At 39.7% G+C, this 23,368-nt stretch overlaps 1 protein-coding gene across 4 annotated transcripts; it reads right to left on the minus strand.

The window, feature by feature from the left end:
- Window positions 1-2,611: 2,611 nt before the first annotated feature.
- Window positions 2,612-18,737, minus strand: LOC137176327 (uncharacterized). 4 transcript variants are annotated; one of them, XM_067582557.1, is made up of 5 exons: window positions 18,435-18,737; window positions 7,399-8,630; window positions 3,487-7,005; window positions 3,314-3,370; window positions 2,612-3,177 (listed from the first exon to the last, which is right to left on the minus strand). In XM_067582557.1, exons 2-5 carry the CDS (start codon window positions 8,576-8,578, stop codon window positions 3,125-3,127), a joined length of 4,809 nt encoding a protein of 1,602 aa, XP_067438658.1. In that variant the 5' UTR covers window positions 8,579-8,630; window positions 18,435-18,737; the 3' UTR covers window positions 2,612-3,124. The 4 variants fall into 4 exon arrangements, with proteins under 4 accessions (XP_067438658.1, XP_067438659.1, XP_067438660.1 ...); XM_067582558.1 differs by having other exon boundaries at window positions 3,487-7,590; window positions 8,556-8,630; window positions 18,435-18,736; XM_067582559.1 differs by having other exon boundaries at window positions 3,487-7,590; window positions 18,435-18,736.
- Between the last annotated feature and the right edge of the window lie 4,631 nt (window positions 18,738-23,368).

The following is a 23,368-nucleotide window of genomic DNA, read 5'->3' on the forward strand; positions in this document are numbered from 1 at the left end:
AATAAAAAATTACGTTACCCATTAAGTGTATTTTATTACAGAGATGTTTGCAAAATAAATGTTTAAAAATTGAATCCTTTTAATACAGAGGTGTTGTTTTCCTTATATTCTGAGTCACCATATAACATGTTAATCTTAATTGGGGATGTAGCCTTTTTACCAAACATGCATCATTGTTCTCTGCTGATGTTGGCTGTCAGAATGACCATTTAGCGGTTGGATGATGCAGTAAAAAGACATGCCAAGGCGATGGTAAGGTAAATATATAAAATATAAGTTAACACATAATGTTTACAATGACATACTTACTGCTATTTACCCCCAGAATAAACATATAAACATAATTACAATAAATATATATGTACACCAAACTACCAAACCCCCCACTCTCGTATCCTATCACTTGGTCCCTCCCAGAACAGTTATGTTGATGTTTCAACACAGGACAGGTAAGTTTTTTCAAACAACTTAAACACAGTTCACCAAACAAATGCACTAGCAAACACTTTATTTCACAATATTATAGCGCATAGATGTTGATGCAGAAAACTCATCTCAAACTCATAGAACTGAATTTTTAACCGTTGTTTGTCAATTATGAACAAAGGGTATGCTAACAGCATTGTCAGAGCCTAAACTAACTCCACTGTCTTTCAGGTGGAGTTGAGTACCCACTACAGCACCTGCCAGAAGACAACACAGTTAATCAATCACAGGTTAAAATGTTCAATAAATATGCCATAAATATTCTATAAATAGAGCCAATAAATATTTGACACAAAATGTGCAAATCTTGCTGATAAAGTTCAAATATCACTATCAAAGTGCCAAGTGGCATTAAAGTGTATAGTTAAGTTGTTGGTTTAAAAGTGCAACTGACCATATGCACAGTGGAGATTACTGAAAATGTTTTATTTCTGGCCATATATAGCAAAAATAATTTTTGAGACAACAAGTAACTCTGTCTTGCATGTCAGACAAAAACAGACAAAATATTCAATAATAGTTGCCTAAAATTTGAAAAAGATGGCACAAGATCTAAGTACATAACAGTATTCCAGGAATAGGTGGCTCTTCACTCTGCACATAGAAGAGAAAGTGTCATCAATCTATTCTCTCCTTACAGGTCAGCTGCTTTTCTGTGAGACGCCACACAGGTCAGCTCACACAGTCAACCATAGTGTCCACTTGTATCCGCAATATAACAAAACTCAGATATAAACTGATCAATAACTATGACCTATATATGTTTGATTATAGGATTATCTTCCTCAAGGTTAGCAGTTCTGCACACAATTCTTAATGTGTTGATAAATTACCATTCCATTAAAAACTGTATAATGGATTTGGACAATATTATGAACACAACAAGTGTTTTCCTCGTAAATTCAGTTGAAGTTATGATGACTAGTGTCCTGCAGGTTGAAGAGTGAAGGTTGTGTGCTGGACATCACCCACACTGCTGAAATGCTCACCTACCATCTTCAGACTACCAATGACCTGTGACCTTTCTAACAAGTGAATTGCAAGAACAGTGATATTCCCTAAGGATCACTTGTTAGTAATTTTGTGTGTATTCACTTTGGATGATGTTAGTTTTGTGTGTATTTAGCTATGTGTAGCAGTGACAGAGTAATTGGATATTTAATCAGTGTGCATTTCACATTTCCAGATGCTTCATATTTTTGTTGGAAACCTTGGGGAGTCTTGTTCTCCCAAGATGTGCCAGGACGACTTCAGCTCCCCAAACTCTGTTGATCCTTCAAGGAGTATCCGTTTTCATTTCTCCATTATACTTACATTTCAAACACCAGCTTCTATTCTGGAGAAAATTTATATCGTAAATGAAAAGATGGGTAAACTCCATTAAGGTGGATTTGATGCAAGATGATGAAACATGTTGTATGTTCATCATGTAGGAAGACGATATCCAAGTGTAATTCTTATAGATAATACAGTTTTTTTAAAATAAGTTTGCATTCACCTTAATTGTCCAATCATTCTTTTCACTATGATGTTGGATCCCTTTTTCTCAACCTTAAAATACCGTTAATTTACCCATTCATAATGCTGTAATTAAGGTTTTAGTGGGATTTTGAGGATTAATGGATTGCAGTACATTAAGATATCTTTTAATGGTTTTCTGAATACTTTCAGAGGTTTTTAAGGGCTAGGACTCCTGAAAATGTACCAAACAGCATGAACATCAGCCATTAATTTATACCCGAAAGGTGCCATAATTTTTTATTTAAAAGGAATATTCAAGAGTGGCTTTAAGGTATTTCGTCAATTTTGAGGGGTTTTTAAACTTAACTCCCTTAATTCATGCAGAACAGCCATTGAAGCATTATGATGTATTCATTCATCCATTAATTATCTGTCCTGTAAAATTTACCCAGTAACAAAGCCAAAGCCACCACTGAATCAGCACCTTAAATGAAACATTGAGGTAAATTCATTGTATTTGGTTGGTTACTGGACACAGGTCACAAAATATTGTTCATCACAGACAGTGATATGTATCATGAAGAGCAAATGTAAGTGCAATATATGTTGCAATGTCTCCCTCTAGTGGTAAAACAGAAGTACATATGAGCCTCACAGGAATTGATCGATTTAAGATATTTTATGCATTTTGATATGAACATGTTAAAAAGTAATACAGCCTTGCCCTGCACCTTAGAAAATGTGTAATCAGAGTTGAGTTTTCAAAGTACAAAACCACTCAACTTAAAAAGAATGATATAATATATTTGAAATAGCTGAAAAGTTTCAAATTTAGACAGCTTTCTGAGCAAAAAGATAGACCAACTTAATGCTGAATGTATACATTCTGAGGTAGCTGGTAAAAAGAACACTGTTTGTAAGTGACACCAAAATATTCAAACACAATATTACCACAAACATAGTATGCATATACATAATACATATATACACAGAAACAGTTAAAATACAGACTACTCAGATTTATAACATGTATCAAGTAGACTGTTGTACTATACACAAATGCTTTGGAAAATCAAAGACTGAATTATTTACAACAGGTATGGTTGTATTTGCCCTACAACAATTTGTCCCTTTGGGACTGAAACAAACTAGATACATAGACACCGGCACCTTTGTCTCACTGATGGGGTCTTGGAGAGAATCTACACTTCTTCCGCTTCCTGCCAGAACCTACAAAGAGCAAGGTAAAAAAAAGGATTACACCAGTATCTAAGACCCAGATAACCTTGAGAAATTGGATAGTGTATTGGTTGACTGTTAAAAAATTGTTATGTATGAAACAAACCATGCTAGAGTAAATTATCACCTTTTGTTGGCGTTGCCAGTGAGTTCTCTGACCACTTGTAACCTCGACCGACTGATCCTATGGTAAGAATGAGGGTTATTCAGATTACATACATGCAAAATCACTTTTTGACATTCATTTGAATTTATTTAGGACAATTAAAAATACATTTTAAAGACTTCAAAAGAACACACTTGGTTCCCTTGGTGCTTCCCGATGTATGTGATTAGTCCACTGTTTGGCTTCATGTATGGACTTCTTCATCAGGGCTGTTGGAGGGTCGTAGGATCTGTGCCTCTGTCTTGGTGCCCTTTCATAGTGACTAGGTCCTGGCCTAGCTTCCCTCTGGGAATCATTATTCGTGGTTCTCAAGTCCTCCTCCATGCCCAGGCTAGTTTTTCGGTCTCTCCTGGTTGGGAAATAGCTGTTGTGCCAGTCTTGGATCACTTGTTTCCTTGCTGATGATTGTGTATTCACAGAGGATGATGGGCCTTTGGTGGTATGATGATGATGATCAGATGTTGAGTGGCTGCTATAAGAGTAAGACCGCTGTAGTTTGGATGAAGATAGATGTCTGGAAATAGGTGGACTCTGCTTTGATTTAGGAGGAGCCGAGGAGGCGGAGACTGCTTCAGACTGAGACCAATGTCTTGAGGAGGTTGAGCTTCCTCTGGCCTCAGAAAGTTGTCCACGTGTGGATGACAAGCTACTGGTGGAGGTGAATTGGCCTTCTTGGCTAGGTAATGATGGTTGCCTTGAAACCAATTTGGGTTTTGTTATGTTTGCTTGTCTCTCATTCTTTGTTTCATGAGAGTGTCTTTCCTTTGCAGGTTTTGGTTTGGATACAAATTGTCCTTTTTTATTTCTGTACAGATAAGGTTTATTTCTGTAACAGGAGTCACTCTTCTCACTAGTTGCAGTGGGGGTCTGTGGAACCCAAGTTTCATCTTTATCCTTGTTATGGACTCTAGAGTCTTTATAAAGTTTCAAATAATTATTGGGTTGAAAAGATTCCTCAACAACAAGGCGATGAATCACAGGATTAGTAACCAAACTAGAGCCCACCACCTTGTCTACAGACAGGGGCTGTTTCTCTGGTGAGTCTTCACATGACAGTCGGTCCACAGTTTCAGTTGAAGGTCCATTTTGTGTAGCAAATGAATCATTGCCACTGTCCTTTTCCTTCTTTTTGCAGAAATGGCCACTTTTAACCACTTTCTCAGAACCATGGAAAACTGTTCTCTCTTCTTTTGAGGTTGTTTGTCTGGTGGTCTTGTGTTGAATATGCTCAAACCTTGGTTTGGGTTCAATCAGCTGTCCACTCTTTCTCATAGTTTCATGAACTTTAGTCTGGTGCTGTGGCATTGAGAAGTCCGCAGGTGACAGTCTGGGTTTTTTAAGCTTTTCATTTGCAGTTCCATACTGAGTGTCCACAATTTCATCTGAACGTCTCTTTCGTTGAACATGAGGGGCATCACCACTGTCAGCTGACCCTGGCAAATATAATCTCTTCCTCTTTGCCTCTTTATAGTTATATCCACTTTCATCCTCTGTGTCAGAGTTCAGGATTATTACACTTTGCTTTTTTGAGATCATTTCTCTGTTGATCTTATGTCGCTCAAAGCCAGCACTGGCCTCAGTCAGCTGTCCACTCTTTTCAGTGCTGTGTGACTGTCCAGGGCATGCATCCTCCATCAGACCTTTTAACTGTGACTCTTTTGCTTTAGACTGGCGGTGTGGTGCTGGTAAGTCTGCAGATGGCTGTCTGTTTTTTTTAAACCTTTCTTTAACAGTCCCACATGGACTGTTCTCAGTTTCAGGTGAATGTCTCTTTTGTTGACTACATAGGGTGTCTCCAATGTTCACTAATCTTGAAAACAATCTCTTCCTTTTCACCTTCTTGTTGCAGTTGTGGTCACCTTCATCCTCTGTGTCAGTATTAATGATTATTATTTCTTCCTTTTTAGAAATTCTTTGTTTGTTGGTTTTGGGTTGAACATGCTTAGAAGGGTTAGAGTTAGAAGCTTCATCACTGTCACTCTCTTTTTCAGACACAGAATGATCTCTCTCTGGGGGCGGAGGTGCTGACCTCTTCAACAACTGTCTGGGCACAGTCAAATAGTTGTGTTCTGATGCAGATGAGTAATCACAACTGTCTTCAGTTTCACAGCTGTCTTCAGGCTCAGAGTAGGACTCTCTCCTCTCCTGGGGTGTATGTGGTTCTCCCTCAGAGTCCATTCCATGTTCTGGTGTGCTCCTGCCTGGTGCCACTTCAAAACAATTTCCACCCCGTGCAGATTTTACTTGTAGAAAAATCGCCATTGTGTCATAGACCTCTAAAGGGGTAGAAGCAGAAGCTGGTACTGGTTTTAGAGCTGGGAAATGTAAGGCATCGTGTGTTGGACTTGTGTCACCCTGTCTTTCATTGTCTCCATTTTCACCATCATCTCGCACAACTTCTTCAGGGCCATCTTGGTCTTCATCTTCTAGTCCAGATTTAAGGTCTGACATGGTTATAGGTATGACTAGGCAGTCATCATCAGTATCCTCCTCAGTCTGATCATCATATTTCAAAACATTGGAAGGACTATATGAAACAGAGTGGTTTGTTGCCATATATCCCTCCCTGTCACATTTAGGACATGATAGACCTTCAAAACCATCACCAGACAGAACAAGATGTGGACAACAGTGATATTGTGCTGCAAGTACTAGTGTCTTTGGTGAAACCTGTTTCTTTGGAATCAGTGTCTCAGCTGAAATTTTCTCTGTCTTCATCTGAGCCTGACTCTGTCTGTAGCCTTCATTTTCAAACAGTGACCGCTTATTGTTAGGTTCAGGTAGTTGTGCAAATGAAGGATTCTCAATCTGTGAATTTTCATCTTCACTTATTTCTTCATACTGTGGGTCTCCAAAACGTGTTGGAAAGCTTAATTCCTCATTCTCAGTTTTTGGGAGTTCTGTGGACAATGGTGGCACATCATCATCTGAAATGTCTTCATATTGTGGATCTTTTAAAATTTTCGGAGAAAGTACTTCCTCATCCTCACTTTCAGATAGAGGGGCCTGTTCTTTGACTTCGTTTTCAGAAAGTGCTACGCTTAAATCCATTGGTGAATACACAGAACCTGCTTCCTCCCTCGCACCTGCAAAACTTTGTTTACTTTGGTATGTAGGAATTGAAACTACATTCTGAATTTGATCAATTAATGAATTTGGCTTAGACAGTGCAATTACTTCGTCACAGGTAACACAGCAATGTTGTTGATCTTCAGTGTTTTTCTGTTTATTTGTATTTGCATTATGCTTGTCAGTGGGTGACATGAGTTCAAATGTTTTGTTTTCAGATACCACTGAATCTGACTCTGGTGGAAGATCTTTTGAGACGTCAGTCACAACTTGCACACTGTCCAACCCTGCTGTCTCCGCGGGTTTCAGGCCTGTAAATCCTCTCTCCTTCACTGTCATGTGTTTGAGAGGCCCAGAAACACTGGGCTCTTGGTCTATGTCATCCAACTTCTTGTTGGTATTTAACCAAACAGACCTCCACTCCTTTTGTGATGAGCTGCAGTTGAACATTAACTGGGTAAGAATGGAATGCCTTTCAGTCAGTTCATCCAAGGTAATTCCAGACACTGCGGTGAGAACCACTGGACACTCATCTTCATTCTTTGTGCAAGTGGCAGCAACGTTCACCATAATCTGTGGATATTCTGTGGATGTAAAGAGATGAATGTTATCTATATCCCCATTCCAATATTGTTGCAGTATGACTTCAGAAAAGTTGTCCATTTCTGCAATAGTCTCTACCTTCTCCAGACTAGTAATCAGCTCCCTCAGTGCAGTTAATGTATAATGAAGAGTGGTCACTTTCTGTAAGGGCTTATCACACCACCATTTACTATGGAAACTTTCATCATTGCTACTGACAAAAGTTTCATCTTCACAGCAGTCATCTGAATACATACGTTTGCCATCACCAAATGCAGTCATAGTTACATCCAAGTGTTTTTTTATTGGTAAATCACTAGCTACAGATGCACTCTTCTCAACAGATTCACTTTCAGGAGCATGTTTTGAGCTTTTTATTGCAGAGAGTAGTGTACCTGTTGAATGGTTCCCTGATGCCGATGTAGTACAATCGCCCATCTCTTTAGACTTTGGAGTAAACTCAGCTTGCTTTGCTTTGCTGTCCTTTGAGCTATCCTCTTCAAGTTCTTGTCCAACTGCAGCAGTGCACTGCTCTTCTACAACAAAGTTAGGACTTTGCTTCTCCACATCTTTGTCAGATTCAGAGACTGTGGAGATAAGGGTAACACTGTTAGACTTTGACATGGTGCAGCCAGACTGGAGTGTGGAGTCCAGGTCATTGGTGCTAAAATTCCCCCCCTTATTGGAGAGTGTGAGTCCCTGTCTGTCCATAATAATCTTTCTAAACTCTTTCAGCCTTTTTGAAATATGGTTCTGTATTTCTTCATCAGTAGGTGGTTTTGTTAATCCAACTGGCAAGTCCTTGCCTGTGGATGGTGCACCACTGAGAGAGGGAGAGCAGACCTGCTGCTGGTGGAGTGTAGGATAAGTTCCTCCTGACTGATCTGGGTTTTGTGTTCTAGTCTGTCCACAATTAGGAGTAGGTAGCGAACGTCTCATGTGCCGACTCTTGCGGTGTCTTTCATCTGATAAATGATCACTAGCAATGAGTTCCATGTTGGAATTTGTTTTCTCTGATGAAGAATGGGAGGTGGTGAAAAAGGATTTGAAATCTGGAGGATTTCCTGTCAGTAAGGATTGCAGCAGTGGGCAAGAACTCTGCCATTTGCTCTCAAGCACAGAAGAACGCTGTCGTGAAGAAAATGTTTTTGTCAGGACTCCAAGGCTGTCTTCCTGAAGTACTGCAGCATTTGTACTGGCCAAGAAGGCACCATTTCTCAGCTGCAGTCCATTATTTTTGTTCAAATTTGACCCTTCCAAGGAATTTCTACTAAAATTGCTCTTGGAACATTCCTTTTGTTGTCCACTATTATAAATGGATTGTCTATCAAAGTTCTCATTAGCAGATGTCCCAAAATAACTGCTGTGCTGTGCTGATGAATGAGAGTCATTAACGTTTCTGAGCTCCGTAGAATATGAAATGGCTACCATTATGTTTTGTTTTTCATTCTCAGGGTGAGCCACTGGTTCAGGTCTAACATTGTTGTCTTGAGGTGATGTAAGAGCACCAATGTTACTCAGGTGTTGGAATGCAGGATAGGCCCCTCCTTGCCTGTGTGGACATCCAGATCGCATCGCATGGGAAGCAATTTTTCAAGTGATGACTTCAGTTAAACGCTTCTCAGGTCTATGAAACAAAAAAAGAAAAATTAGTTGGTGGCTGGTTTCACATTTAATGAGATATACTTGCTTGGGGATGGGGGTGCGTTATTGTCTGCTGTAGAGTCTTTTCAGTTTACACACAACATCACTACAATGTATATGGGAGAGAAACAGGTAACAAGTCAGGGTAGATTTATGGTAGATCAGAATCGGATCTTACAATGTGTTTTCCAACCACATCTGATATCAAATGTGTTTATAATTGTTCCAAATGGCGTCACTCTTTTCTCACAGTGAAAAGCAGACCGTCACAGAGAGACAAAGGGGGGAGACGTGATTTCATTTAAATACAGGGATGATGGTGCATATTTTCAGACAGTCTCTCTTGGAAGGAATCATAGAATTGCACTCTGTTCATGTTCAGCTGTTCACATAAAAAAAAGTGTATGAAATTATTGGGTCATGAATGACAAAAGGAGAGCTCAAAAGAGAAGTTCTGTTTTGGACAGTTATAGAAATGGCCCTACACAGGCAGCCCAAATCCACCATTGGAAAGGTGCAGGGGGAGGGGGTTTCCAAAGCTATTTGAATAAACACAAGCATGCACAGTCACTTTCACCTCAGGCAGTAGCCTCATGTCTCCCCTTCCACGTCCCCCCTCCAACTCACCCAGTTTGAAAACCTCTGGTTTAGAAAAGTAAACAGCTAGTGGTATAACGGAATGTAGTTGATCCGGGATCCATGAAGATCATCCCCTACGGTTCAGCACACATGTGACCCTCAAAGTAATTGTAAAATTTAGTGTCTCATTGGAAACAAGGTGAACAAACTGCTGTAGCTACAAGTCATGGACAGCATGTTGCTTACAGGGATTTTGAAGAGCAATGACCAAACCAGCATCTGAACGGTCCGAAGTAGACTTTAAAGTCAGTCTCTAAATGCTTCGCTCAACTAGAGACTGAGGACAATCTCCCAGCTTTTGTTGTTAAAACTGGGTGGAAACAATTAGAGAGCTTAAAAAAAAACAACCTGCATTGCAGAACCAATCCAAAGTCTTTAGGACGACCCTTCGTATTAGGGCTGAGATATACAATTCACTATAGAGGAGAATGGGGTGAGCATAATTTCCGGTAAGGTGTGTCCTTGACAAAATGTAAGGGGTGTAGGCCTGTTAGCAGCAGTTCTTGCCGCCATTCAAGCAACTACCCTGCATTTAGAAATCCCCAGATGATCAGTGAGCGGTGAGTTTCTGGATTGTCTGGTATCGCGAGAATAGGTGCATTACATTTGCAGGTATGTTTACATGCTGTTTAGCTATCTAGCTGTGAACTGGCCCTAGCGGTGCACTTCCCCAGTGAATGTTTGGTGGCTTGTTCAACAAGCTAAGATGCAGCACAAGATGTATTGTAAGACGATAGGCAAAAGTTCTTTGCTGTAAGTGTTTTACAGAATAAATGGGAAGCGAATTTGGAAAGCAGTGTACTGTGTGTTCTTAGAGCCGAATCAGACCACCTTGGTAGCAAGTCTTCTCTACTAAGACAATTTAGAAGAATGCATTCCTTCATCTTTAGGAGTTGGTATCTCCTGATTAGACTTGTACCAATTCACTTCCATTTATAGTCCACTGAATTGCAAAATTAAACATCAACAGCAATTAAGCTATCTGAACTCAGGGATTAAAACAAAAAAAAAAAAAAAAAAAAGTCTTGCATGGGGGAAAAAACAGTCTCCCTCATTCATGTGGACTGTTGGTGCAGCTGGGTGCTGCCCCTAACACCTATCTCTGGTAAAGACTGTTGATAGTTCTGTACATGTGTAGCCCACCGTTGTTATATGTCACAAACTGAATAAAAGACTGTAAACACTTTTTACATCTACAGGGAGGACTGGCCTTAACCCACATATACTCCTGTCGGGATTTGGACCAATTCATAACTTAATCAGGACCGGGAACAAAATTCAATTGCAACCTGACCTGGACCACTTTTGAGTGACACATGGTTAAATTTCACTCAGCTTTCTTCATTCAGCTGCCCACTAGTTAAAACAGTTAGCAAGGTTGTTGTGAAATGTAGGAGCTCCAGTTGATAATGTAAAATAGGGCTGTGTGATATGACCAAAATCTCATATCCCGATATGTCATTTTATATCCAGATAATTCATCATTTGCAAAGTACAGTGTTCTGGTCCACCTGTTCACCTTTTGCGTGGATTTCATTACAGTTTAAACCGCTTATAGTGATCAGAGTTACAGTGATCAACCACTTATATGGATCAAAAAGCTCGGGACAGAATCATTCCTATACAAATGCTGTTTAAATAATTCACTTATAATAATCAAGTAGTCCGCTTACAGGGTTCATTTTGGGTATTTTCATTAATGAAAACATATGGGAAAAAAACATTTTAAACTACGGTACTTCTATTTTCTTTTCACCTTGCTCCCATAGTACATGTATGATGCGTGTTTAGTGGCTGCGGTACCATAATCTGGTGTTGCGGCACACCTCTGCAGGGTTGTATGGAGGTGCAGGGTGTGGGTGTGTTTATTTGTAACCACCGTGAAACAATAAGAAAATGTTTTATTCCTCTCATTCACTGGCTTTCTCGCTACCACTGTTCGCTCTCCTCATCCACCCTCTAGTTCGCTTGACCACTGCTTTTCTCTGTCTTTGTCTCTGATTTGATTGACAAAACACGAGTGGACTAAGGGGCTTATGGATTGAAGCATCGACTCAGCAACTTTTTGGGGGCAGCCCTAGCACCTAGCTGCGTCAGTCTCCACATGAATGAGGGAGACTGTTTTGTTCCCCCGTGCAAGACTATGATTTGTCTTTACACAGCCTTATGCATACAGGTGTACCGATGACAAGATTTTTGAATTATATCTGTTCAGTCTCATGTGCATCAGACAGACAACTAATAAACAGATGAAACTAGGGATGTCAGTTTCGGTTAATTTTGCTTTCGTTAGACCAACACCCATTAACCAGTAAGTAACCGATTAATTTTCAAGAAAAGTGGTGATATAGCTTTCATTTGTGAGAGCTCTCCAGCAGTTGGTGGTCAGAGCTAGCTTGTCTGCCCTGGTTAGCTGATCCTTCTTCACCTCAAAGTGATTTCAATGCATTTAGTCACAGAAGCTCTTGATGGCATAACGTACTCAGGTTTGAAGTATCAAACTAGCCCTTTCAATCCCTCGCCCTCTACCACACTGATTGGCAGCATATCCGTCTCAGTCATTCAGCACACTGGGCTCTGAGTGCTTTTAAAACATGAGTGACCTATGCTCAACCATGTACCTGAACAACTCCTGTGTGAACACAACAGTTCACTCACTGCCACTGCTGCTGATCTGCTGAACTTGCTGCTCACAATATGTTTGCTCAAAAGATTAGTGCTTTGTCTGTAGCGGCACTTCACAACTGACATGGTCTCAGAACATATGAGACAAACTGATTTTGAACTGACTGTGGAAGTATTTGCTTTTCCACGCATAAATACAGTCATTGCGTATCAGGCTCTGAGTGCTTCCAAAATGCAGGTGGCCTACAGTCAACAATGTACCTGAACGCCTCTTGTATAGACACTCACTACTGCTGCTGATCAGCTAAACGTGCTGCTAACGCTACGCTTTGTGTCTAGACACGAGGTAAGAGTGCCCATTCTTCATTAAAAGCTCTGTTTTCACTGTCTAGTTTTCTCTTTTTAGAGCACTTTTCTCTGATTCATGTCATGCCCGGGTCCAAAATCAACGTTTCGGCTTACCAGCCAAGGTGGTAAGCTGGTAGAGATTTGCAGAGATTTGTGAGTCAGAATAGCCAAAAAAGTATGCTGGTTTACATACTGCAAAATGCGACTGGATGTAGTAGGACATCCTGGTACCTTTGTCATACTATATTTGACATACAATGTATTGGGCAGTGTTTCCCATACAGTCATTTGATTGTGGCAGCCCGCCGCAATAAAACTTTGCCCACCACAAATTGATTTTCTATTTTTGAAGCTGCACACCCTGCTCTTGCATTCTCTCTCGAATACATTCCCCAACAGATGCAGACACACCTGCACTGTGATTTGTTCTCCCCGCGCTGCACACAAACACCCTCCTCTGAGCTTTTACCTTGCAGTCACGTCACGCCATCTACAGTTGAGAGGCGCAGTCATGCTATCTCCGCTTATAGACTTAAACCCTGTGTCTAGACAGCAAATGCAGCATGAGCAGCACATCAGTAGAGCAGCAGCAAGTGTTCCATCTTTACCGTTTTAAACAACCCTCAGGGCCTTCCAAAACGCGGGTGACCTACGCTCAACACCGCACCTGCACGCCTCCTTTGTAGACACAATGCTTCACTTGCTGCTGCTGATCTGCTAAATGTGCTGCTAACGCTATGTTTTCTGTCTAGACATGGGGTAAGAGTGTCCATTTGTGATTAAAAGCTCTGTTTTCACTGTCTACTTTTCTCTTTTTAGAGCACTTTTCTCTGACTCCTGTCATGCCTCGTCTCTGGTCTCTCCCTGACATGCTGGAGGCGGTAGAGCCCTGAAGCTCTGCCCTGCCCCTGCATATCGGTGCCCATGTTTAAAAAATCCAATTTGTAAAGCATCAAGCGCGTTATCAATACTTAGTCAGACGACGGACGCTACAATTATAAACTGACAGTGTCTGCTCCAGGACTGTCTGCAGCGGCAGGAGAGTCACAGCAAAAAGTAGCAGAGTGAGACATCTGTTCTCCATCCTGCTGCTGTAAACAAACGTCAGCTGTTAGCGAGCAGCTGCTCTCATGTCTCCCCGGGTCTCTGTGCTTGTTTTCGGCGGCAACTCTCCTGCTCTCTGCCTGCTCATCCTGCTCTTGGTGTGTCTCTCTCTGGATGGCAAGCGAGTTGCTCCGGTTCTGGTTCTAAGCGACGGTCGTCCTCTGGCTCGTCCCCGTCAGTGTGCACTGCAGCCCGGCTGATCTGCTGGCAGCAGCCTGAAACCCGCCGTTACTAATTCTTAAATAAGGGGAAGAGCTAAACTAAAAATCATATTTTCAACATATTGTCAGACATCGGACATACACATCAGAAAGCAAAAGTGTTTATAGCTGTTCCGAACTACCACACTGGTAGGCGGGGGAAAAAATCTACTGGAGAGAAGCAAGATGGCATCATCATCATTAAAATATGGAAATATGGGGAAAATGGTGCACAATTCACTCAATCTTCCCTGCAAGGCATTCATAGTTTAGATCAGTACCGGTTCTTACAATGTGCTGGCACATGAAATCAAATGTGTTTATAGTTTTTCCAAATATGCATTCTCAAAAGTGGAGTGAAAAGCCAACCATCATAGAGAGGTGAAGGGGACGGGGGAGATGTGATATTCAAATGCGGGGATAACAGTGCATATTTTCAGACAGTCTCTCCGGGAAGGCAGTCATAGTGTTGCACTTGGTTGTTGACATAAAAAATATATAGTATAAAGTATAAGTTTGTGCCATGAATGAAACAGTGCCTTTAGCTGGCCGAAAACAGCGGGGCTGCGTTGGTGGGAGCATGTTCTTTAAAAGGTACCAGTGAGACACTGAAATACAAACAACTTCACAGCAAAAGTTGGGCCTGGTTCACCTTTTTGGCTGTAGGACTTCTCTCTCACACCATGGATTATTATAAGAGCTGGATACCAGACCAAAAATGGCACCCATTCAGTCCAATAAGAATTGCTCAGCTGGCACATATGCCAAAAAAAGTTTCGACCTTCCTTCTGGGTTTGCATCTGCGTTGTGCGGAAGCCGTGAGTTCCCACTTGGCCCATAGACGTTACATTGTGATGACATCACAGATTTTTAAATCACTTTTCTCGGCTCGAGGAAAGTTTTACAAAATATAAAACCTCCATGGATCAAAAATTCATAATAGAAAGAGTTACCCTGAACGTCCCGCTGAACCCCGTTCAAACATCTGGCAGCTAATTCCAACTTGAGCACATTTACGTGTTGAAGTGCATGTTTGCACACTACTATAATATTGATTTAGAATCGTATACGAGTCCAAGATGACATGATAAATAGTAACAATAGCAAATTAAATAGTGGCTGCTCACGTAGCCACTATCCAAATTTGGCTATGACCAATAATAAGATGGGAAGGCACCGTGACAACACTAAGGACCAATAAAATCGATGGGAAGGGTCAGGAGATGTATTCTCATCTAATGTATATATGACGCTGTACTGTCAGTCACTTTTCAGTTGCTCTGCGCAGAGTAACTCAGGAATAACTTTTCGGTTTACCTGCCACCTTGGCTGGTAAGCTGAATAGTTAATTTTGGACCCTGTTTGCAAATTGGTCAAGTAGCAGCTCATTAGCCCTGCTGTACCATGGTATCACCTAGGGACATACCAATACATGACTTAAAGTTTGGTAAGCCCCCGTGACCCAAATAACTGCAGTCAAATAATCTGTTGTTGCACATCCTGGGGCCAGATGTATAAAATTAAATTAGATAGTAGATAGTAAGATTCATGACTTACTATACGTGTGCACAATGACGGAAATATATACAGACATTTTTTGCATCAGATTTATAAAACCGTGTACGCACTGTCCCATTTTATCAATCTCAATCATTGTGGAACTAGGCCCACATGCATGGAAATGATGCCTCCTATGGTTATTAGAAGAATGATAAAATTGATCACACAAAAGTAATTATTAAGTTTAGACATTTGCCTTTGATTGCCATTTTACAGATTGATGTGTAAATGCATTACATTTAAATTAAATACATCACACAATTAGTGCAGTTGGTTACCAATTTAATGTTTGATTTAGATTCCTTCTCTTGCCTTATTTTTCCATCTCCATATAACATCATATAACCCACAGCTGGCTTTACAAACACTGGTCTGAAGTATGCATGAGTTGTGCACATTCTGTTTTTATAAATACTAGTTTACGTGTGGGAAATGGTGCACGTTTTTTTATGTACATCGTTTATGCATCTGGTTCAAGTTCTACCTGGAAAGTCTTGGAAGTATCTTGATCTTTGCCTGTTAGCTAATACATGCTGGTCAGGTTAGTTGGGGAAAAATATATCATCATCATCATCATAAGGGAACACAAAATGAAGAAGCCAGAGCATACGACCTCACAGGGGTTGAAGTTCTCACCTTGCTGCTGCATGTTCAGTACTTAGTCGTGGATTTAAAAAGACCTACATACCTACGCATTACAAAATAAAACACTTAAAATAATGTTTTTACACCGTAAAACTTCATTTAAAAACCATCCATCTCTCTCCCCCTCTCTTTAAATGCTAGAGTGAGAACTGAGAACGCATTGTCTCCTAGAGCAACATCAAATAAATGATTCGTAATTGATAATCAATAGTCTAATTAAAGTTTAGGTAATATTCATAGTGGCTACCACTATCCTAAGTATTTCCAAATGGGGCTTTTTAGATTGGTCGGAGTGCAAATCACTCTCTGCGTGGCCAAGTTGGGTTGTGAACTCTTTGCTATCATTACCATACGATTGTTTGTTTCAGCTCGACCTACATTTCAATCAATGAAATTGTGTGACTCCAGTCCATCAGGCAGTACATTCAGTGCAGCGGCAACTCATGAGGCAGACAGCCATGAGAGTACCACTTTTTTTTTTTTTTTTTACAATCAAATATTAATTTTCACAATTAAATGTCTGTTTTTTTGGGTTTTTTTTTTTTTTTACAATGATATAATTGAATTTAGAATATTTGTTGGCAGCCCTACTCTGGACACATCTGGCATTACTGATGTGTGGTCTGCAGTGCAACAGACTTGAAACCAACCAAAGGTCAGTGAAAGAAACTAGGTCAAGAACACCCTCTCCTGCAGCTGTAACCACATCGAACAGTGATGTCAGCGTGTACTGAACACAGCCAGAGTACATTTCTGCTCCACTGCAGCAATTGAGGACTTCAACCACTGGAGGCCAGCAAAAGCAAGGTATTCAGCGGATGTCACTTTTTTTTTTAGGATGACACAGTACAGGAATGCTGAAACCTATATACCACTACCACCTATACCACTAAAAAAGGTCTTACATAGGTAGAGGTAGGTTTTGTCTACATAATTAAACATTTAATTAGGGTAAGATGGAGGAAGATGCCCTTAACACCTTTTTAAAAAAGACCAAGTTCATTTAGTGTTGATAATTTGAAATGAGGTTTAGCTTTAAAGGGTTTAGGCCTTTAGCAAAATAAATAGTTTTTCCAATGTTGTGAAGACAAAAATAAAAATACATAATTATTGTAGATTATAGTTACATTCTTCACTGATCGTTTTCTTTTTTTTTTAATCTGAAAGCTAATTATAGTTAGCTTAGGTTTTGCTTACAGCAAATAAGCTATCAAATGATGGGTTGATTTTATGTCCTTTCATTAAAACATGATGTAATGTCTTAGTTTTCCAGAGATCTAGGTAATTGTGTCTTATTCATTTTACACAACAAAAATCGGACTGCACTGAAAATATGGTGGTGGGGGGGGGGGTGAACCCGGGGCATTTTGTCCCAAACCACACTAAAAGTTAATTTTTTACAACTATCATAAAAATCAGGGCCCAACCCCCCTCCCTCCCTTCATGCCCTGCACTTAAATAAAAAAAAATAAAAAAAATTAATTTCCTCTTCCTCTTCCTTCACTTTCCATCCTATCTCTGCCTGTAGTTTCCTTTCTGGTCCAGCTGAAGCAGGAAAACAAAACTGGGAGTCTTCATTTTTATTCTCTGAGGCGTTTCCACTCAGACAGAGAGTCTGAATTTATTCGTGAACAGGACTCAAGGTCAACCTGATGAACTTTTACTTCCTGAGTGTAAAAGTCTAGATTTAGATCTAGTTCAGTTGCTTCTTTCATAAATTTAGTTACGTATGCATCTTTATATTATTTTTCCATTGTTCAACACAGGCCATTTCAGTAAAGGCATTAAATATATATGTATAACAATAGAACAGAGAGAATTTTGTTTTATTTTTGTACAGCACTTTGTATGCTGGATGTTTTAGTGGCGTCACTAAATTCTTTGTTGTCGCCTTCAGTCCAAAATTGCGGAGGCGCAGTTCTGTTGCCTGTGCAAAGCAACGACCAGTTAACTTTGTTTTGTATCAACGGAAACTGTTTGGACTGAAGTTTGCTGGATTTGGACTTTGAATGGGAACAGTACTACTTGGGCTGCGACTGCTGCTTCACATGTATACAAGCACACACCGGAATGCAGATTAAGAGAGGAAGGGTAGTGAGGTTAGTAAAAATATGAGGGTCTTGACACGGTGGGCATCTTCCACATTCACAACCTTATATAGTCGTGTGTGTCTGTATCGTTTAGTTTTCCAGCTGCAATTAATAAATCTAAGATAAGGAAGGCTATGCTAGTCCCGCGTAAATGAAACCGTCAAACGGGTAAACTATCCCAGCGTCACCAAATAGTTCAAAAATCAGTTTCCTCGATGATTTAAGGAGCTGACTCAGGGATCATTTTAGTTATTGGGGTTCATCAATGACTATGTCGAGCATAAATGCATATGGGGCCCGAGAAAGCAAGAGAATACTAAAAGTACTAGTGCCTTCATTTCAGATAACATCGGTTTAAAAACGCAAACGGTAGGTAAAAAAAAATAAATAAAACGCCGCCTGAGACCGTAAATGAAACTTAAAACTGCGTCACATAAACCGGAGATACTGAAAAATACGGTAAAAATACTGCCGTAACGTCACCCAATACATAATATTGTCTTACTGTTTGTTACAAATACAGATTCACTGAGAAAAAGTTAAAACCCAAATCCTCTAACGCCCAACATTACTTACCAAATCTTAGCGTATCACTGCATTGAAAGGTTTTTCTCAATACTCCAGCTTCCTCGAGACCGCTGTGATGCTACTTGAAACGTGAAAACTCCTGTCTGAGTCCGGTGAGTAAGATCCTCCTCATCTGAGAGATATCCCACAGGAACGCTTGTTATCCTTAATCGTTCACGTTTCTGAAGCAGAGAAACCGGATTTGAAGATTCTCGAGGGTATTCCCGCTGAATCCGTAATCCCGATGTGTTGGGTGTCTTCTGAGGTGATCGAGTATCTAAGTGCGTCAAAGTTTTGTGACAGAAAATCAGTCGACCGGATGATTTATATACTGTTGAGCAAGCGCTCTGATTGGTGGGTTTCTTTTTAGGGGAGGGGTTATCGTAATAAATCTCTGGACCTCATTTTGAAGATGTTTCTGCAGATGTGCCAAATCAGCTCAAGAAAAACTTCTCTCTGGTGTCCAAAACAAATCATCAGGAGTCAGAGCTCAGAGCAGCAAAATGTTCTTTAATGAACATGCAATAAAGGAGAGCAGTTTGAAGTGCACACAAAGTTCGCCAGAAACACTCTGAGCGCTCCTTCTTTTATACTGTTTTGTTTACATAGGTCACGCCTCGTCCTACCCCTTCATACTGGCCGATTACTCAATTAGAAATTCATTACATCAGCTGTTAGGATAGGTTTTATCCAGACATGTCCAGAGACATTTCCTTTTATTTTTTAAAGGCTGTTCAGGTTTATTTTACACTATTATTTCCATATCCCTCCTTTTGGCCTTAATTTTTAAAGTTATTCTTGCCTTTTTTCACCCTTATTTCTTTATTCTCTCTTGACGTTATTTTTTAAAAATAATGAAGTTTAATACAAACACATTTAGAATTTCATCAAGTGCACTGAGTGTGATTATCTTCAACATATTACATGCCCTTACATTAATCACAAGATTTTGTGAGGTGTACATATAATATGGCTGGTATAATGCTTCATAATAATAACAATTCAACATACTTCTGCTTAAAGCTTATCATATTAATAATCATCATTTTGCATTGTATTGTGTTTCCTTCAGCACATCACAAGTCTTTAAAATTATACCACAGGGTGTGTGTCATTGGATGGAGAGGAGTTAGACACATGTGAGCTGAATAAATTGTGCTAAAAGCGCTTCAACTTTAAATATATTTGCTAAAGAATTCAATTAGGTTGTGTATCATAAAATGTGCTCTCTTTTGTTAAAATAATTGAATGTTTGAATCTGACATAAGACTAAATTTCAGTACTCATGAATGTATTCACTGAACTTTTTTTTCCAGCAGCTTATCAACGATTGAATGAAGGAATCTACACAGATATAGTTGGCTTATTCTATAGTGGATTTTTCATACAAACACACTTCTGTTTAAAATGTATCATATCAATAATCATCATTTTGCTTTGCATTTTGTTTCCTTCAGCACATCACGAGTCTTTAAAATTATACCACAACCTCTTATAGTTTCTCACAGAACAAAGAAATGATCTGTGATGGGCCAGTGTATATTATCTTAAACACCATGTTTCCCCTAGAATTTTTTTCCGGCCTTGTGGTACACACCGAAAAAACCCTAAAGAGAGAAGATGCACTGGATGGCATATTCGTACAGTTGGCTTCAGTCAGATGGCGCAGCAGCAGGCAGTCTGCAATTTATATTGGCATTCAATTTTTTTTGCTTGGTATATTCAAGACTGAAAACAAAGTGATCACAAGGAGAGGATGACTTAATAAGCTGCATTTATGACATAAAAATAAGCTGCCCCTCTCACTTCTCCCACTTCTGTCCCTCTCCCTTCCTCCCCATTTGTATTTTTACTTGGCTCCAGAGTTTTGGAGAAAAACATTAATATATTTTTTTATCTGTCACCCGCATTAGAAATTTCTCTTTTTAGGTGGTGCCATGCTCATGTTCGCTAACCCGCATCCCATACGCTCGCGCTCTCTCTCTCTCACTCTGCAGTAAAGGGACTGATGCAGTGGCACTCCCATTCCCAGGCAATGACACAAAGGTTGACTCATGTTTAGGAACAGTGCTGCACAAACACTCCCAAACGTATATGATTACTGATTTCCAAATGAATGGATATTTGGCATTATTTTTGGCAGTAAAAAATAGATTTTTTTTTGGTCTGGTGGGGGTTCTCCTTGGCCTGGTGGCCCACCAGGCCTGTACAATTATAGGGGAAACACTGTTCATCTATTGTATATATGATGCTTTTCAGTTGCTCTGCACAGAATAACTCAGGTCTTTGCCATATTGTTGATTCACTAAAGACCTTATATTCCTCTGAAGACCTCGCCTCCGAAAGTTTTATTTCTACCACAATAGCCCCCTCAAAGAATAACAAAAGGCCTCTCTGTAGAGTACAGTTGTTTAAAGACAAAGTTGAACTCACTTCTCAAATACATCCATACATGTTGGAGCCAGAATCCAATCTGAAATATGAGAGTGGACAATTTAGGTAGAAATTAGAGTGTGGGTGGGCACAGAGAAAATCAAGTGGGCCTAGCCTGTCCAAGACCAATCATACTTAATAGGTTCTGAAATGCATCTGTTGACCAAAATAGGCCAATACAAATATAATTCCCTGAATGCACCACAGTTTAGTCATACAAGCCTTATACATCATCAGAGGTAATGTTATGGGAACCAAGAACATTAACAGCATCACATTGCCTGGCACAGCGGCCACATATTCACACACAAACAGCTGACAGACGCAACAGCATCGTATAGGTAGAGATACAATGGCACCGGCATGACGCTTGAACATAGCCTGACACGTTGGCCACATAAACCACACACACGAGTGCATACGCACACACACACACACACACACACACACACACACACACACACACACACACACACACACACACGGCAGACACAGCAACACTAGCATACATTTTTAGTTAGTTAGTTTTAGGGAAGTTTTAGACATCATTATATATCAAAAAGTATCATATTTGAATCATTGCCAACCTTTGGACGTCACTAATGATCTCATTGAAGGAGAGGAGCTTTACTGGAAGTGACATCATTGTGGAGGAGCTTACAAGGAAGTCTTGGAAATAATGGTGGGAAATTCACCTGATATCGGCTTGTTGGCAAGGTAGAAAAAAACGTTGCAAAACAAAGCATTCAGAGCTTGTTGATGCCCTGACTTTTGACTTGCAGGGAGCATTTCTACATACATTAACTTCAAGTTTTGGAACTTTGATCATGTGTAACATCCAACATCATAACAGCATATCAGTAACAGAAAACCAGAAAAACCATAATATATCCACTTTAAGGTAATGGGTCCAAATGAGATTATGTCAACAAATGCCATCTTCATCTCTCCCACCCATGTTAACTCCAGTTCCACTTACTGAAGCAGATTAGGAAGTGTGTGATTGGTATGATCAGGGTAATCAATGTCATGGAAATTCTTCTTGTATGTTCAAGAGTTGCGAGTTCTTTGCAGAATCTTAAGGCAAAGTAATTGTTCATCAATGTAAGGGACAGATAATTGTGAAGCAATCACTATAGCTCCCATGTCAAAAGTGAATGCTCATGTTGAGTCCATTCAGAGGGAAGCCGTCTTGTCTCTAACATCTGAATTTGTAACTTTAAAAAAGTGCTGAAAAGTGCTCAGAGATAACTTCTGTTGTGATTTGGTGCTATATAAATAAAATTGATTTGACTTGTCTCTACATAACTGCACTAGTTTGTAGCGACTGCAGGGAAAGACACAAGTTGTGTAATATCCTTTCCTGTGTTAGATATTCACGACCATAGTATAAGGTTTTTGAACAAAACTAGAGCTAAGGTAACTATTAATATGATTAACTCCGTTTAAGGGTTTTGGTTGTTTGTTTGTTTTTTAAATATTTGTTATGTATGTAATCTAAAATAAAGTTCTCTTTGTTGTGATTCTGTGAAAAAGTATTACTGCTAATACTTTAGCTAGGATGTGAATTTTAAATAATCCATCCTTTTTCCATCCTATGTTTCACAAGGGATGGCAAGAACCTTACTTCACCTTAGTGAAAAATCTCAGTAAAAATAAACATGATAGGACACACACGCATACATATGTATATATATATATATATATGTATATATGTGTATATATATATATATATATATATATATATATATATGATATATTGTTTATATTTTTGAAAGCTCCACGAGAAGTGGCCGAGACAAACTCCACTTAAATCTACTTCTGACTAAATTACTTAATGTTAATTGGTGATAAATAAAGCATGGTCAAATGTCTTACACCATTTGTGCATAACTTGCGCAATTTATACTGAACTAGATCTGAACTGTCAAGCATGACTAAACAAACATGAACAAACAACAAATACACAGACAACCATTAAAAAACCTGCAGCCAAAGGAGAAGCTGCGGTTTTCCGCACATAGCAGACATCCCTACATTTTAATTTCAAACATAAAAAAGAGAAGTTCAAATGTGCCACGTAGAGTGTTCTAAGTGACACATAAAGAAAAGCTCACTATTTCGTGTAAAGTCATATTACATCAGCATGTAGCTGGTAGATGTCCTTGTGATAGACCATACATGGATGTAAAATGTAAAAAGAGGAAGAGTTATGGATATAAAGAGAAAAGCCAAGAGTGACAAGGGGGCTTTTTTAGAGGGCCTTTTCTAGGAGGCTTTTTTTAGAAGGCTCTGTTTGGTCTCTGGTTCAGGAGGTAATATGGTCTTATCCCGTAGAACGAGGAAACGCCCCCCTGGTGAACGGGTTTTTACCTCTAAAAAACGCACAAAACAAAGAAGGAGCAAATCATTTGGGAGCGACAGGGATAAGAGAAGGAAGTCTGCGCAGAGCCCCGATATATTTTAAACCGTTTTAAACTAAAGGAAACTTTTACATCAGAAATCACCTG

Source organism: Thunnus thynnus, chromosome 23 (assembly GCF_963924715.1).
Source record: "Thunnus thynnus chromosome 23, fThuThy2.1, whole genome shotgun sequence".
In the NCBI taxonomy this organism is placed as follows: domain Eukaryota; kingdom Metazoa; phylum Chordata; class Actinopteri; order Scombriformes; family Scombridae; genus Thunnus; species Thunnus thynnus.

Excerpts from the sequence above, each read along its gene's own strand:
- LOC137176327 (XM_067582556.1), bottom strand. The coding sequence starts at position 8,578 with ATGCGATCTGGATGTCCACACAGGCAAGGAGGGGCCTATCCTGCATTC. Across the intron at positions 3,371-3,486 it reads GGAAGCACCAAGGGAACCAA|GATCAGTCGGTCGAGGTTAC; the intron begins GTGTGTTCTTTT and ends TTCTTACCATAG. Across the intron at positions 3,178-3,313 it reads ACTGGCAACGCCAACAAAAG|GTTCTGGCAGGAAGCGGAAG; the intron begins GTGATAATTTAC and ends TGCTCTTTGTAG.